The sequence below is a fragment of the Callithrix jacchus genome, chromosome 5 (assembly GCF_049354715.1).
Source record: "Callithrix jacchus isolate 240 chromosome 5, calJac240_pri, whole genome shotgun sequence".
NCBI classification, from domain to species: Eukaryota; Metazoa; Chordata; class Mammalia; order Primates; family Cebidae; genus Callithrix; species Callithrix jacchus.
The window spans coordinates 40,677,009-40,692,986 of NC_133506.1; the positions used below are offsets into that span (position 1 = coordinate 40,677,009).

Genomic DNA, 15,978 nt, shown 5'->3' on the forward strand with positions numbered 1-15,978 from the left:
ATTAGCCCGTGTGGTGGTGCACGCTTGTAATCCCAGCTATGGGATGGGGGCAGGGGGACCCTGAGGTGGGAGGATTGCTGGAGCCCAGGTAGTAGAAGCTGCAGTGAGCTGTGATTGTGCCACTGCACTCCGGCATGGGTGACAGAGGGAGACCCTTTGGGGGTTTATGCACATGATTCTACATACTTCCAGGGAATTTCCAAACACTAAAACCTATTTATGGATTAATTTCGTCCTCTTCATATTAGAATCATTTACCAAGCTATAAAAAATTAGATATACTGGCCACACCACAGAACAATTCTATTAAAATCTCTAGGTGCAGAGCTCAGACATCTATATTGTTTGAAACCCTCCCATATGAATCTAGTGAGCAGCCAGGATTGAGTCATTGCCATACTCAATATTTCCTACTCATTTTATAGATGGGGAAACTGAGGCTCTAAGATAAGAGGCTAAGGTCACAGCAGATGGCAAAGCCTACAGTTAATTCGAATCCTGCACTCCTACCACTGAATCTGGGGCTCTGAGTTTCTCTTAATTCTTATTCTCCCACACTGCTGTGTGTAGGTGACGTGTGTGTTGCAGAGGGTGAGGATGGAGCATGTAGTGAGGACAAGGCCAAGACCTCCCAGTTTACCAGCTCTCACGCTGCCTGGTGTTCCACTGTTATTAACAAGCTACTTGCCCAGTTTAAGTGTTGACCTTGGGGTTTCTCTCTCTCTCTCTTTTTTCTTAACTTCTATTAAGTTTTAACTATAGCATAGATAAAATTATCTGATACCTTCCCCCCCCTGGGTAAGGCACAGACAGCTGAGGGCACAGACCTGTGAAGATGGCAAGGGAGAGAGGAAGTGGTTTTAAGGGAAGTGAAACCCATAATACATCTATAAAGTTTTGGTCAGATGTGGTGGCTCACACCTATAATCCACTTTGGGAGGCCGAGGCGGGCAGATCACTTGAGGTCAAGAGTTCCAGGCCAGCCTGGCCAACATGGTGGAACCCCGTCTCTAGTAAAAATGCAAAAATAGGCTGGGACCGGTGGCTCAGGCCTGTAATCCCAGCACTTTGGGAGGCTGAGGCAGGTGGATCACCTGAGGTCAGGAGTTCAAGATGAGCCTTGCCAACATGGTAAAACCCCATCTCTACTAAAAATACAAAAATTAGCTGGGCATGGTGGCTGGTATGTGCCTGTAATCCCAGCTACTCGGAGACTGAGATAGGAGAATCGCTTGAACCCAGGAGGTGGAGATTGCAATGAGCTGAGATAACGCCACTGCACTCCAGCCTGGGTGACACAGCAAGACTCTGTCTCAAAAAAATAAAAATACGAATACAAAAATTAGCCAGGCATGATAGCGTACACCTATAATCCCAGCTACTTGGGTGGCTGAGGCACAAGAATTGCTCGAACCCAGGAGGTGGAGGTTGTAGTGAGCTGAGATTGTGCCACTGCATGCCAGCCTGGGCAACAGAGCGAGACTGTCTGAAAAAAACAAAAACTAACAAAAAAAAAAATCTATAAGGTTTTGCCACAGGTCAGCTCTAAGCATACTCACCAAAAGGGCCCCCTAGAGAGGCTTGGCTCTGTTCCAGACCCCAAGGGACAAAGGCAGGCAGGGTAGCGGTGACACAATCATGCATTTAGAGGGCAAAATGATAAACCTCCACTATGGCTGACTGCTTGCCACCAGTTGGGCACTTTCACCCTTGCTATCTAATGTAACCTAATCATAAACCTTGTGGCATCCTGTCATATTTACAGGTCCTCAAGGAGAGAGAATTATACATGTTGTATATATCACAGGGCAGAAATCTTGCAGGCCGTCTTAGAATTCTGTCTTCCCCCCAAACACCACAGCAAATCACTGGAAGGGGAGATGTGTTTCGCTTGTAGACCTTCCCACACCCCATGCAGGTACTGTCCCATGCTTTGCTGCCTCCAAAGATTGGCAAGATTATGAACAAAACGTGGACCCATGCCTGGTTTCTGTATTAAGTGGTTATCACATTCGCCTCACACGCGAAAGGACCCTCATTCGAGACTGGGCCAAAACGTGAGGTTTTTCCCCTAAATTTAGTGAGTTTAATCAAGGTTGGGAAACAAATAGAAAACTAGTTAAACCTGTGACTACATTTTGGCCAGAGCTGGTAGCTCTTGCCTGTAATCCCAACACTTTGGGAGGCCGAGGCAGGTGGATCGCATGAGGTCAGGAGTTCAAAACCAGCCTGGACAACATGGTAAAACCCTGTCTCTACTAAAAATACAAAAATTAGCTGGGAACATGGCTCATGCCTGTAATCTCAGCTACTTGGGAGGCTGAGGCAGGAGAATCACTTGAACCTAGGAGACAGAGGTAGCAATGAGCTGAGATCATCCCACTGCACTCCAGTGTGGACCAAAGAGTGAGACTCCACCTCAAAAAATAAAAATAAAAGCCAAAAAGTGGACTAATAGTATCCAAAATCCATTTTGCATCCACTGCCCAATTCTCAGAAATAATATTATACCAAATCAGAGTTGGCTCTCTAGACAGAGGTTCAACACCAATGGGGCTATGCCACCCAGCCTTTAAGATGGCTTCCAATGAGTCTTGTCTCCAGGTGCTCCTGACCCTGGACAGTCTCCTCTCACAATGAATAGGGGTGACCTGTGTGACCCAGGCAATATTATGGAAGAGCTAGTGGGTGACTTCCAAGCTAAGTCATAAAAGTCACTATAGCTTCCACTTGGGTCTCTTGGATCACTTGCTCTGAGAGAAGTCAGCTGTCATACCACAAGGCCTGTCAATCAGCCTTATGTGGGACTAAGCAATGAGGAGCTGAGGCCTCCTGCCAATAGCCAACACCAAGCTGTCAGAACTGTAACTGAGCCGTCTTAGAAGTGGATCCTCCAGCCCAGTCAAGCTTTCAGATTACAGCAGGGCCTGGCCAATGCTGTGACTGCAACCTCACGAGATGGAGCCAGAATCACCCAGCTAATGCTCCTGAATTCTGACTCATAGAAACAATGTAAGATAATATTTATGTTGTTACAAGCCCCTAAGATTGGGGGTAATTTTAAATATTAATAGATTATATGGGGGCCTTCTTAAGGTAATACTTTACTCAAAAAGATGGCACTGATGATAATAACACCATATATTGAGTACTTACTGTATACTAAGCTCTGACTTACCTCCCTACAGGCTGTTGGAGCACAAGATAACAGCCTGTAAGGCCCAGGGCAGTGGCTCAATGCCTGCAATCCCAGCACTTTGTGAGGCCAAGACAGGTGGATCGCCTGAGGTCAGAAGTTCCAGACCAGCCTGGCCAACATGGTAAAACCTTGTCTCTACTAAAAATACAAAATTAGCCAGGTGTGGTGGCACATACCTGTAATCCCAGCTACTCAGGAGGCTGAAGCAGGAGAGTCACTTGAACCCAGAGGCGGAGGTTGCAGTGAACCAAGATTGTGTCACTGCACTCCAGCCTGGGCAACAAGAGTGAAACTCCATCTCAGAATAAATAAATAAATAAACAGCTGGTGAAAGCTGAAACACAAACCCAGAGGTCCTGACTCACAGCCTCATACCAACCAAAGCAGCCCTAACAGGAATTTCTGCAACTGGAAATGTTCTGTGTATGCACCACCTGACACAGTGGCCACTACCCACATGTGGCTAGTGAGCACTTAAAACGAGGCTAGTGTGACTAAGAAGAGAATTTTTATGTTTAAAACTGTGATTAATTCAAATTTATAATATACACAGTGCCCAGTGACTACCATATTGGACAGCACAGATCTAACAGATGTGAGGGCCTTCTACAAGACAAGTTACAAGAACAGACACCCTCTCAACCTCATGGGACTCAAAGAAACAGTGGAACAAAGTTTCAGGAGAGATTTAAGCTGACATGGGATTTGAGACCAGACTGACTGCTTCAGAGGGGGTTTGTGGGGCCTGAAACAACCCCCAGAAAGGAGGCCTTAGGTGATATAAAACCCTCGATAGGCAGTGCATCTAGAGCCTGACTGCCTGGGTTCAAATCCCACCTCTGCAACTGGTAAGCTGCATAGCTTTGAGCAAGGTTTTGTTTTGTTTTGTTTGAGATGGAGTCTCGCTCTGTGGCCCAGGATGAAGTGCAATGGTGTAATCTCAGCTCACTGCAAACTCCACCTCCTGGGTTCAAGCAATTCTCCTGCCTCAGCCTCCTGAGTAGTTGGGATTACCATGCCCGGCCAATGTTTGCATTTTTAGTAGAGATGGGGTTTCACCATGTTGGTCAGGCTGGTCTCGAACCCCTGACCTCAAGTGATCTGCCTCCCAAAGTACTGGGATTACAGGCATGAGCCACTGCACTGGGCTGAGCAAGGTATTGAACCTCTTGGATGCAGTTTCCCCATCTGTCAAATGGGGCTACTAATAGCGCCTACTCTGTGGAGCTCAGACAATTAAATGGGCTCAGGTATAAAGCCCCAAGAATGGGTTCCTGGCCACACGGCGTGAATGTGAGGGTTTGCTCCGACTACTACCAATTCCTCTTTGCATCCTTTCCCCAACCCTAGCAAAGTGCTGGGCGACATGCGCCAAAGGAAGACCGCCAATGTCCAAGGACCTGGAATTAAGGTTCGACACTGCAGACACACTAGGGGCAGGTTGCCCACTTGGTAACAAGGATCTTGCCCACCTCACAGGGTTGTTATGATGGTCAAGAGAGATGGCCAGTGCTATTTCCGGAGCCTGCCAGCCAGCCTGGCAGCACCGGTGCCCTGAGTGAAGCAAACGGAGACTGGTGTAGAGAGCCCACCTCTAGATGGGGGCCTGCTGCTCAGCAGCTCTCTTGTTGCCAGGCAGGCCGACAGTGGCCAAGTTTTTAGGTTTTTTTCCCAAGAAAAGCGAGAAATCTGGATTTTCATGAGAAACCTGATTTCTGTGGTTGGCAACTAAATTCAGAGATTTTGGGGCTGGGCGAGGTGGCTCACGTCTGTAATCCCAGTGCTTTGGGAGGCCCAGGTGGGTGTATCACCTAAGATCGGGAGTTTGAGACCAGCCTGACCAACATGGAGAAACCCCATCTCTAATAAAAGTACAAACATTAGCTGGGCATGATGGTGCATGCCTGTAATCCCAGCTACTCAGGAGGCTGAGGCAGGAGAATCTCTTGAACCTGGGAGCCAGAGATTGCAGTGAGCCGAGATCGCACCACTGCACTCCAGCCTGGGCAACAAGAATGAAACTCCATCTCAAGAAAAAAAAAAAAAGATTTTTGTGTTTGCTATTTCAACACAGTGCCACCTAAACAAAACCCTGACATGGGGTGACACGCTGCGCAAGCCATCAGCGTGCATGTTCTGGTGTCTTCCCCCCTCTCTAGGCCCCTTCCTGCCTTCTTACATCTCTGTCCCCACTCCTGCCCACCCCCAGCACGTCTGGCACCCCGCAGGGGATTTGGTCCGGGGAGTTTCTTCATGCTTCACTGAGATCAAGGGGGTACAGAGCCCCAAAAGGATAACTTGTTATGAACTAAAATGACAGAGGCAGGCAGTCTAGAAAGTACCAGGTTTTATTCTCTTTTTATCAAAAACAGTATCAGTAACAGACAACAGTGTGAGAGGTGCCTACGGAGGAGGTGCTCACTCCAACTCAGCCCAGGGGGAAAGGGCATTGGGGGACAGAAGAGGATCCAGCCGGCTGGGACCCTCGGTTGGGGTGGTGACGGGAGCTAATGGCCACTGGTGCAGCAAGGAAGGGTGGTTCCCCTCACCCCAGCCACTGGGGTCAGGAAGAGACTCGGCCTGCCCAGGCTAAGCCACCAGGCCTCCCCTTTCAGGAGAGGGAGGGTCCCAGACAACAGACCCCAACTGGGGCCTCATCAACCCCCCCCATTCCCCTTTCCCCTACCCAGGGAGACAAGGGTCATCCCAGCGCAGCTGAGGCTGTGACTCGTTAAGCCAGTTTAGTTATCTAGAACAGTGCTGTCCAATAGATGGACATGCTCTCTGCGGTCAATAGAGTGGCCATGAGCCACATATAGTGACAGCTCTAGAAACGTGGTTAGAGCAACTGAGGAAGGAATTTTTAATCTTACGTGATTGTAATTGGCTTAACTTTAAACAGCTGAAGGTGGTTACTGTATTGAATAGCAAAGGCTAGAGCTTGAAGGAAGCAAACTGAAGCACACCAGCTGGGTCCCAAACAGAAGTCAGAAAGGGTAGAACCACCCACCTCAGCCATTCAGCCCCATCAGAAGGCACCAGGAACAGGGCAAGAGAAAACGGCAAAAATCCACCCAGCCACGTGAAAATCACTCACTCGACCACCCAGCAACATCAAACTGGAAATGCCACACTATTTCCTGAAAAAATATATTTATCTATTTTTCTAGGACCAGGGAAGAATAATAATATATTATAAGAACACAGACACAAATATCCCACCATCCCCTTCATTATATTTTGGGATCTGCTAAAACAACTATGCTTCGGCAAAAGCTATTTTATAAGAGGAAGCAGCTTCAGAAAGGGCCAAGGTCATCAGGAGGGGGGTTTAAAGTGTTTTTAAAAAACTGGGGAAGGGGTTTAATGAAAGAGAACAAGGAGAGAAGAGGGAAGCGGAGGCCCTATCTAAAGCTATAAATAGTAAAAAAAAATTAATAAAAATCGTCTCTCCCGCTCTTCTCTAATTTTCAAGAAACAAACAAAAACAAAAACGTTAAATACAAATTTAGCAGGTGCTGTGGAAATGTGTGAGAGAGTGAAGACACCTCAGCACCTCCACGCTCTTGCCCAGGCAGAGATACACTCCGCACAAAGGAATGAACCATTAGAAAAACAAACACTAAAAATAGATTTACAAATATTCTATAAATCCATTTCGGCATGAACTCTCAGCTCTTCTCCCCATCCTCCCCGCCAAATAAAAAAAGGGGGGTTTCCAGTCACTCGAAAGAGCCTAGAATGGCCCCAGGTATAGACCACAGAGACTCCCGTGGTGTGATCACAAGTACACATTTGCAGAGGCATCTCAAGGTGCAGGTGATTCTAGGTCCTTCCCCCAGTTCCTGGCCGAGAGACAGGCTGTGAAACGGAGGGAGGAAGGCCACTGGGGGCAGACCTCCAGCTGGGACTCACACAACACCCAGTAGCCCCCTGGCTTCAGAGGAGCTCTGGATGAAGCATGGTCGGTATGGGCTTGAGGCCAGACCTAGATTCTTAACTGGAAGTTTAAGACATGATCCATCAATCCCAGGCTTGCCTTCAGAAAGGCCAAGTTGAACCCATTTTTCTGCCAGGGCAACTGAGGCCCAAAGATCAAGAAGAACCTAGCAGAGCAGTAGAAGATGACGTCTCTTCTGAACACTTCAAAGGTAATCAGAGCTGGAGATACTGACAAATCAGCATTTGGTTGACCTCCCCCTACCCTAACGTCCACCCTTCAAAAATCCCCTGGCTTCCCTCCCCACAAAGTCCAAGCCAGTGCCTAAGAGCAAGCTTCACGCGTAGAACTCGTTGGTGGGGGCTTTCTTGTAGATGGGTTTCTTGCCCAGGTCATAGCTGCCTTCATCCTTCTTCTTCATGCGGTATACCAGCAGCAGGATCAGGAAGACGGCAAAAAGGATGCCCACGATGCCACCCACAATCAGAGCTGGAGAGGAGGAGAGAGGAGAGGCAGGGGTGAGAGCTCATCAGGACCTAGGGATGAACACCTCTCTTTCCCCCCGTCAGTTCTCTCACAACCAGACCGTCACCATCACCACTGTCTGTGCCAGGCAAGTTGATGCCCATTTTTTTTTTAGATGAAGTCTCGCTCTGTCACCCAGGCTGGAGTGCAGTGGCATGATCTTGGCTCACTGCAACCTCTCCCTCCTGAGTTCAAGTGATTCTACCGCCTCAGCCTCCCGAGTAGCTGAGGCTACCGGTGCATGCCATCATGCCCAGCTAATTTTTGTATTTTTTGTAGAGACAAGGTTTCACCATGTTGGCCAGAATGGTCTCGATCTCCTGACTTCCTGATCTGCCTGCCTTAGCCTCCCAAAGTGCTGGGATTATAGGTGTGAGCCACTGTGCCCAGCCAATACCTTATTTAAGTTGACCTCATGGCCCCAGTTATAAGAAGGGGGTTGTTAGCATTTTAAGTCACTGAAGACCACAGGGCTAGTGACAAGGCCACTATTTAACCCACATCTGCCTGAGTCTAAAGCCCAGGCTCTTTCTAAACACCAAGCGGACTTCCCTGCAACAGCCTAGCACTAACTGAGCCAGGAACAGGAGAAAGCAAAGCAGCAGGCTATTGAAATCCCTGTAGACATATTTATCCTGCAGTCCTTAGCACAGGGGCACTCTCTAGCTCTCCCTGTGTGCATACTTACCTAGGCAGCCTACACTTCATAGGCAGGTAGGTACATCCGAAGTGCACACATCCAGAACGTACTAATTTCTGAGCTCTGGAGCTACAATTGCATACAGAACTCAGTAGCTAAGGCCTGGCTTCCACTCCTACCTCTCCCACTTCCTGGCTGTGTGATTTGGGACAAGTATCCTTCATCTCCATCACTGCAAAAGGGAAACAGCCACACCTTTCTCATACATTTATCCTAAGGATTTAATAAATTATTCCACTTAAAGTGGTTAGAACAGCTCCTAGTGCATAGCATATTCTCAGGATTCATTCACTGTAAAGGTCCGAGGTTTGTATCTGTGTCCCGAGACCCCTGAATCAGGTGTGCACAACAGGAGGTGCTGAGTAAATGACACATTCAGGCTCCAAGAGGAGAACCAAGCTAGTGTCAGGCAAAGACGGGCTGTGAAGCTAGTGTCAGGCAAAGACGGGCTGTGAGTGGGTCTGGTGGGTCTGATCTGGCCACTCTGCCAGGTGGCCTGAATGACTCATCCCTGTTTGCTAGGGGCAGGGATGCCTCACAGAATCCCTTCTGTGGCAGATTGAGTCCCCTAATTCGGTCTTACTCAGGCTAAGAAGATTAATTTTCCATCCCTGCACACACTACAAATCTATGTACACAATGGGGACAGAGTGGCACAGAAGACTCAAGCAAGGTTCTTTCTTGGGTATGAGCAAGCAGCAAAGAACTCCTATGAAAAAGCAGCAAAAATTTATCCCCAGGAGGTGCCAAAGAAAGCACATGGAATATGAGGCATTGACCCTATTCTAGTCTATATCGCCTTTCCCTCTGATGACCCCAGTTCCTCCATGAGGCCCTGGGTCTGTGCTGGGACACCCCGCAGGGTCAAGTTTTAAGCACAGGCTCAGAAGCTGACTGTGGACCTAGGTCCAAATGCCAGGTCTCCCACTTCCTGGCTTTGAGACTTCACATAAGTTCTTTAGACTCAGTTTTGTGTTGTAGGTATTCAATGAGGGGGACAGGAATCATACAGCATATAGCAAGCATTTAATCAAGCTCCTGATTGCTGAATAAAGCTTCTGGAATGGGGGAATCCACCTCACCAGCTGACAATGTAACTCTTCACATAAGGCTCTTATGCTTGTATAATTCTCAAATGGAATATTTAACAGATAAACTGGCTTCAGTTCTTTCTTACTATGTGGCCCAAAGCCTGGGCCTCAGTCTCCCCATGTATAGAAGAAGTTGCTTGGATTAATCAGTGGTTTTTCAAATTTTTGTTTAGAAGCCATAGAACTTTTAGTTAATTAAAGCAAAACCTAATGTAAATCCAAAACCTTAAGCAAATCTTTTTACTTTTGAAAGAAAAGTAAAAAGAATTTTGGCTGAGATGCCAAGAAGCCAGGGTCAGGGCTGAGGTGGGCCCAGTAACCTGGGGTTGTGCTTCCAAGAACCCTCTTTACTAGAGACAGGTGAAACCTTCATCTGTCCTGGATGAAGACAGGCCACTGATGTTTGGCACAGGGCTCTTTCTCTATAGCTCAAGCCTCCTCGGAGCCACTGGCCCTGTTGATTCCCAGGAGACAGGAGTTACCAGGGTGCCCACTCGCCAGGCCGGTTCATCCAGACTGGCCCTCAGCATGACCTTGGGGAGTTCCCTCCATCCAGCTGACAACACCCTGGGACATATCTTTCCTCACAATGCACATTCCAATAAAGAACTCCTGGTTGAGGCCAAACTTCTGTTTCCTGAAGCTCTGACATGAAGACACCCTGTGCCTCACCTACTGAAGAGGTCAGTGACAATTTAACGACAAACAACACTAACAAATCAGAACAGCTCTTTACAGTGTGCAAAGTGATTTCATATTTTGTTTTTCATGGACTCATTATATCAACCCCATTGATATAATCACTGTACCCATTTTACAGATAAGAAACTGGGGCTCATCCAGTTCAAAAGCTTCTCGGCCAAGGTCACGAGGCTGCCAAGTGATAGAGTAGGGGAAGGGGAAAATAACCCAATTTGAAGGAGCTTCCAGACTTTCAAGGGAAATTAACTTTTAATGATTAACTCCCTGACACCAAACCCGTACAGTGAAAGTCCTTTGAAAAATAAATGAGAAGAACTTAAGGCAAGGGAATGACTCAATGCCTATTTTCTAGAAGCCTTCGATAGCCACTTCCTCTCCCTCCATCAGGCTGCACAGTCAGAGCCACCCCATAAGGGAGGCGTAGTCCTTCAATGTTCTAGGGCAACCTAAGTGGGCGAAAGGAAGGGGAATCAAGGAGCCTCATGGGCTGGAGGCATCCCTGCCTGCAGGTGCTCTCCGCCATGGAGCCCCCTTTCCCCCTTCAAGGCATTTTAGAAGCAGCACGGTACCTTACCTGCCAGGACCTCTGTTCTCTCAAAGATGCTGCTGCCCTGCACAGTGCTGGACATGGACACCTTGTTGGACACATCCTCACCCTCTTCAAAGGGTGAGATCCTCTTGGGGATAACCTCATTCTCCTCCAGTTTCTTGGGTTCGGCGGGTACCTGGCTCCCAGGCCCTGCCCTCTCAGGGATGTGGTTATCTAGAGACACCTGGATGGGTGGAAAGGGGAAGACACTCAGTATATTTTAGGAGAGACTCAGGGCAGGGGACAGGAACATTCAGCCAGGCAGAGGATCTCGTACTGCCATATTCAGCTAAACCATGTGGTCTGGAGCTGTCCCAAATGAAAAATGAATGCAATCAGCTGGGCACGTTGGCTCAAGCCTGTAATCCCAGCATTTTGAGAGGCTGAGGCAGGCAGATCACCTGAGGTCAGGAGTCTGAGACCAGCCTGACCAATATGGTGAAACCCCATCTCTACTAAAAAATACAAAAATTAGCTGGGCATGGTGGCAGGCGCCTATAAATCCCAGCTGCTCAGGAGGCTGAGGTAGGAGAATCTCTTGAACCCAGGAGTCAGAGGTTGCAGTGAGCCAAGATCGCACCATTGCACTCCAGCTTGGGCAACAGAGCAAGGCTCCATCTCAATTAAAAAAAAAAAAGAAAAGAAAAGTAAAGAAAAATGAATGCGACCAAGGCAGAAGGGAAGCAGGTGCTCTCATGCACTGCTGGCCAATGGTTATTCTAGAGCAACCGCTCTGGAAGCAATTTGGCAAAACCCGAGACATTGCTTGCCCTTTAAAGGTGGCAATTTTTCCCTGGAAACTATCGTAAGGAGCTCTTCAGAGACTGTGTGTACAAGATGCATGCTGCAGCTACTCTGCTTATGAAGTAGCCATATCTTTTATTCCTTTACTTTCTTGATAAACTTGCTTTCACTTTATGGTCTCATCCTGAACTCTACCTTGTGCAAGATCCAAGAACCCTCTCCCTTGGGGATCAAGACCACTTTCTGGTAATATCTTTCTGGCGAACCACAGAAGGGACAAGACAGAGGAGACCCCGACCCAAAGGAAAGAGACTGCAGCACTGATTGGAGGACTTTGGATATCACCTTTTGTCAGAACTAAGAGTTATGAACGGCCCTCACCATACTGGCGCTTTCTGACTGAGCTCCTCTCTACCGTAGATACAAGAGGGAATATCATTACCCTATTCAGCAGGAAGAAGTTGCAGAAGATGGATCTTTGTCCCTCTGCAACCCTTAGGATTAAGGGTTCTCTTATAAAAGGAAGAGGGGGAAATGTTAGGTGTTTGAACCAGAGTGCCTACCTCTTGAATACAGGCTGGGTAAAATAAGACTGAGACCTGCTGGGCTGCATTCCCACTAACTTAAGCATTCTAAGTCATAGAATGAGATAGGAGGTCAGTACAAGGTACAGGTCATAAAGACCTTGCTGATAAAACAGGTTGCAATAAAAAGCTGGTCAAAACCCGCCAAAACCAGGATGGCAACAAAACTGACCTCTAGTTGGCCTTGCTGTTCATTATATGCTAATTATAATATATTAGCATGTTAAGAGACAGTCCCCATCAGCTCCAGGACAATTTACAAACCCCTGACAAAGTCAGGAAGTTATTCTATGTGGTCTAAAAAGGGGAAGACCCCCAGTTCTGGGAATTGCCCACTCCTTCCTTTCTTGGAAAACTCATCACTCTGCAAAAATAAAAAAGATGCTTGCTGTGGTGTTAAAATTTAAAAATTTTTAAAATTAAAAACCATTTTTCCATCAATAAAGGGAATCAGGTAAACTATTATGCAGCCTATAAAAATGACAAGAACACTTAATTATGCAGGAAAATACTCACGACCACTCTAAGTAAAAAACACAGTTCATAGAATTATATATATATATACCTTTTTTTTTTTTTGAGATGGAGTCTCAATCTGTTGCCAAGGCTGGAGTGCAATGGTACAATCTTGGCTCACGGCAAACTCTGCCTCTTGAGTTCAAGCTATTCTTCTGCCTCAGTCTCCCAAGTAGCTGGGACTACAGGTGCACGCCACCACACCTGGCTAACTTTTTGTATTTTTAGTAGAGACAAGGTTTCACCATGTTGGCCAGGCTGGTCTTAAACTCCTGATCTCAGGTGATCTGCCCACCTCAGTATCCCAAAGTACTGAGATTACAGGTGTTAGCCACTGTACCTAGCCTGTACATATTTTTATATAAATGCTAGGAAATAGCTATAAATGTAGAGAAAAGGAGTTGGTGTTGACGGTGATGATTCTTGCAGGGAGGATGGCCTTCCAGCAACCTACAAAATGAGACTGGGGCCAGTTTTTTTTTTATTTTAAACAGGGTCTGGCTCTGTCACCCAGGCTGGAGTGCACTGGCACGACCTTGGCTCGCTACAACCTCAGCCTCCTGGACTTAAGCCATTCTCCCACCTCAGCCTCTCAAGTAGCTGGGACTACAGGCACAGGCCACCAGACCTGGCTAATTTTTGTATTTTTTGTAGAGACCAGGTTTTGTCATGTTGTTCAGGCTGGTCTTGAACTCCTGACCTCAAGCCTCCCAAAGTTCTGGAAATATAGGCCTGAGCCACCATGCCCAGTCCAGGGCCAGATTTTTAAAAAGCCTTCCTGCATAGTGGTGTAAGATCCCTTACTTATTCTGCCTGTGGGGGCTGCATTTTCTGCCGTTTCCAGTAGGTCTGCTATAGAGAAGCAAAGTGGAAGAGGTGGAAGCATGTAGCTACTTACCAAGGGATGGATCACTTTAGGGCCCATCTTGGAGTCTTCCAAATCATCTGTAAGGTCAGAATAGCTGTGTGAGCATGAGGTCCATTACCCCAGGAAAATGACCCCTTCAGCCAGGGCTGGTGGGAGTTCCACCTTACAACTAGCCATCAAATGCTTAATGTCCACCAAGGGAGCTTCCCTATCCATACACCTTAGTCATCCATCTGGGTATCCTAAGACCCACCCCCTGGCTCTTTCACCGGAATGTGTGAGCCGACAGCTGGGCAAAGGCTTCATTAGCTCCAAACCCTTGCTGTGCAAAGTGTGGATGAAAAACCAATAGCAACACCTGAGAGCTGGTTAGAAATGTAGAATTTCAAGATCAGGCACGGTGGCTCATGCCTGTAATCCCAGCACTTTGGGAGGCCAAGGTGGGTGGATCACTTGAGGTCAGGGGTTCGAGACCAGCCTGGCTAACATAATAAAACCTGTCTTTACTAAAAATACAGAAATTATCCAGGCATGATGGCAGGTGCCTGTAATTCCAGCTACTCGGGAAGCTGAGGCAGGAGAATTGCTTGAACCTAGGAGGCGGAGGTTGCAGTGAGCCAAGATCGTGCCACTGCACTCCAGCCTGGGTGACAGAACAAGACTCCATCTCAAAAAAAAAAAAAGAAAATGTAGAATTTCAGGGCTGACTGAATCAAAATCAACATTTTAACAAGATCTTCAGAGAATTAACTTTTGAGCAGGAAAACTCCAATTGCAATATTAAAACACTTACTGGGTGACTATGTGAGATGATGAATGTGTTCATTAGATCTGCTGTAGTAACCTTTTTACTATCTATATGCATCCCATAACATCATGCTGTATGCCTTAAATGCATGTAATAAAATTTATTTATTTATTTATTCATTTATTCATTTTGTTTCAGACGGAGTCTTACTCTGTTACCCAGCCTGGAGTGCAGTGACGCGATCTTGGCTCACTGCAACCTCCACCTCCCAGATTCAAGAAATTCTCCTGCCTCAGCTTCCCGAGTAGCTGGGATTACAGGCACCTGCCACCACATCTGGCTGATTTTTGTATTTTTAGTAGAGACTGGGTTTCACCATGTTGGCCAGACTGTTCTCGAACTCCTGACTTCGTGATATGCCCGCCTCAGCCTCCCAAAGTGCTGGGATTACAGGCATGAGCCACCATGCCCAGCCATAAAAGTTATTTTTTTCAAAAACTGAACACACACTTACTGAGTGCTTGGTGTATGCCAAAAGCTTTAAATCAGTTCAGTTCGTACAACACTGATGTACAAATACTGTCTTAAGTATTCACATTATACAGATTAGAAAACTGAGACTCAGTTCACACAGGGTGGAGACTTGAACTCAGGACTATGTGAGTGACTCCAAAGCTATAACTTGCAATCATTAACACTTCCCTGCACATAGGAGGGGCACTTCTCATTAGCTGTCTGGGCCCTTCACACCCCATCCCCTCTGAAGCGGATACTTGTTCCTGATTTCCCAACCACTTTTCTGCTCACTCATGCCCCCTCCCACCTCATCCCCACTTCTAAGCTGCTACTTTTCCTTTCTTTGCAGTAACATGATCTCGGCTCACTTCAGCCTCAACCTCCTAGGCTCAAGGGATCCTCCCACCTCAGCCTCCCAAGTAGATGGGACTCCTACAGATGCATGCCACCACGACTGGCTAATTTTTGTGTTTTTGTAGAGACAAGCTCCCACCATGTTGCCCAGGATGGAACTTTTCCTTTCAAAGAAAGGAAAACACTCTTTGGGTCCTCCTTTCCCAATCCCACCCTGTCCTGCCACCCATCCTACCCTCACCCCACCCCCACCATGCTCTGCAGCAAAGAGAAGAGCCTATGAGGAGAGGTTCAGGCTGGAGCTCAGAAAACCCAGAGCTACCAGTGACTTCAAAGCAGCACACAACTTGCCCTGAGGGGCTCTCAGGGATGGAAACAGTCAATCCAGTTACTTTTATCTCCCCCCACCCTACCCCCTCCTCTTTTTGAGAAGGAGGAAGGCACTTCAGGAAAAGCCCCACAAAAATCCAAGTCTCAAGGCATGGCCACCCTCCTGGTTGGTGAGGCCACCACTCCCTCCAGCTTTGTGCCCACACATGCCCACCACACCTTCCGTACCCAGATCTCCAGAGCCAGACAGCTCAAAGTCATCAGGTTCCTGCCCAGGCCCCACTACATCCTCATCGTCTGGTAGGGCTCCAGAGAAGTACCGGCCTTCTAGGAGGTCCTGGGGGTCGATGACCTCAGTCTCTCGTATCTAAGATAAAGAAAGGAGGCACATCAGCCAACATTCACAATGCTCCGTGACAGTCAAACCCCAAAAGCTAGTGAAGTGGGAAATCAAAAACTAGAAAGAGACCAGGCCATGGTCTGAGACATGTGTCCTGGATCCCACTCTCTCTTTAATTTGCCATGTGTCCTTAGGCAAGTCTCTTTCCCATTTTGGGCAAATAAAAATAGTA

The 15,978-nt window shown here is 47.4% G+C and overlaps 1 protein-coding gene across 2 annotated transcripts in view; it reads right to left on the reverse strand.

Moving 5' to 3' along the window:
* Positions 1–5,529: 5,529 nt before the first annotated feature.
* The window catches only part of SDC4 (syndecan 4), a 37,954-nt gene continuing 27,505 nt past the window's right edge, over positions 5,530–15,978 (reverse strand). For both annotated transcript variants that reach the window (XM_078371757.1, XM_002747644.7), the window contains 4 exons: positions 15,635–15,773; positions 13,489–13,535; positions 10,732–10,930; positions 5,530–7,628 (listed from right to left, as the gene is read on the reverse strand). In XM_078371757.1, the coding sequence (XP_078227883.1) occupies positions 7,477–7,628; positions 10,732–10,930; positions 13,489–13,535; positions 15,635–15,773 (537 nt within the window). In that variant the 3' untranslated portion in view covers positions 5,530–7,476. The remainder of the gene's footprint in view (positions 7,629–10,731; positions 10,931–13,488; positions 13,536–15,634; positions 15,774–15,978) is intronic.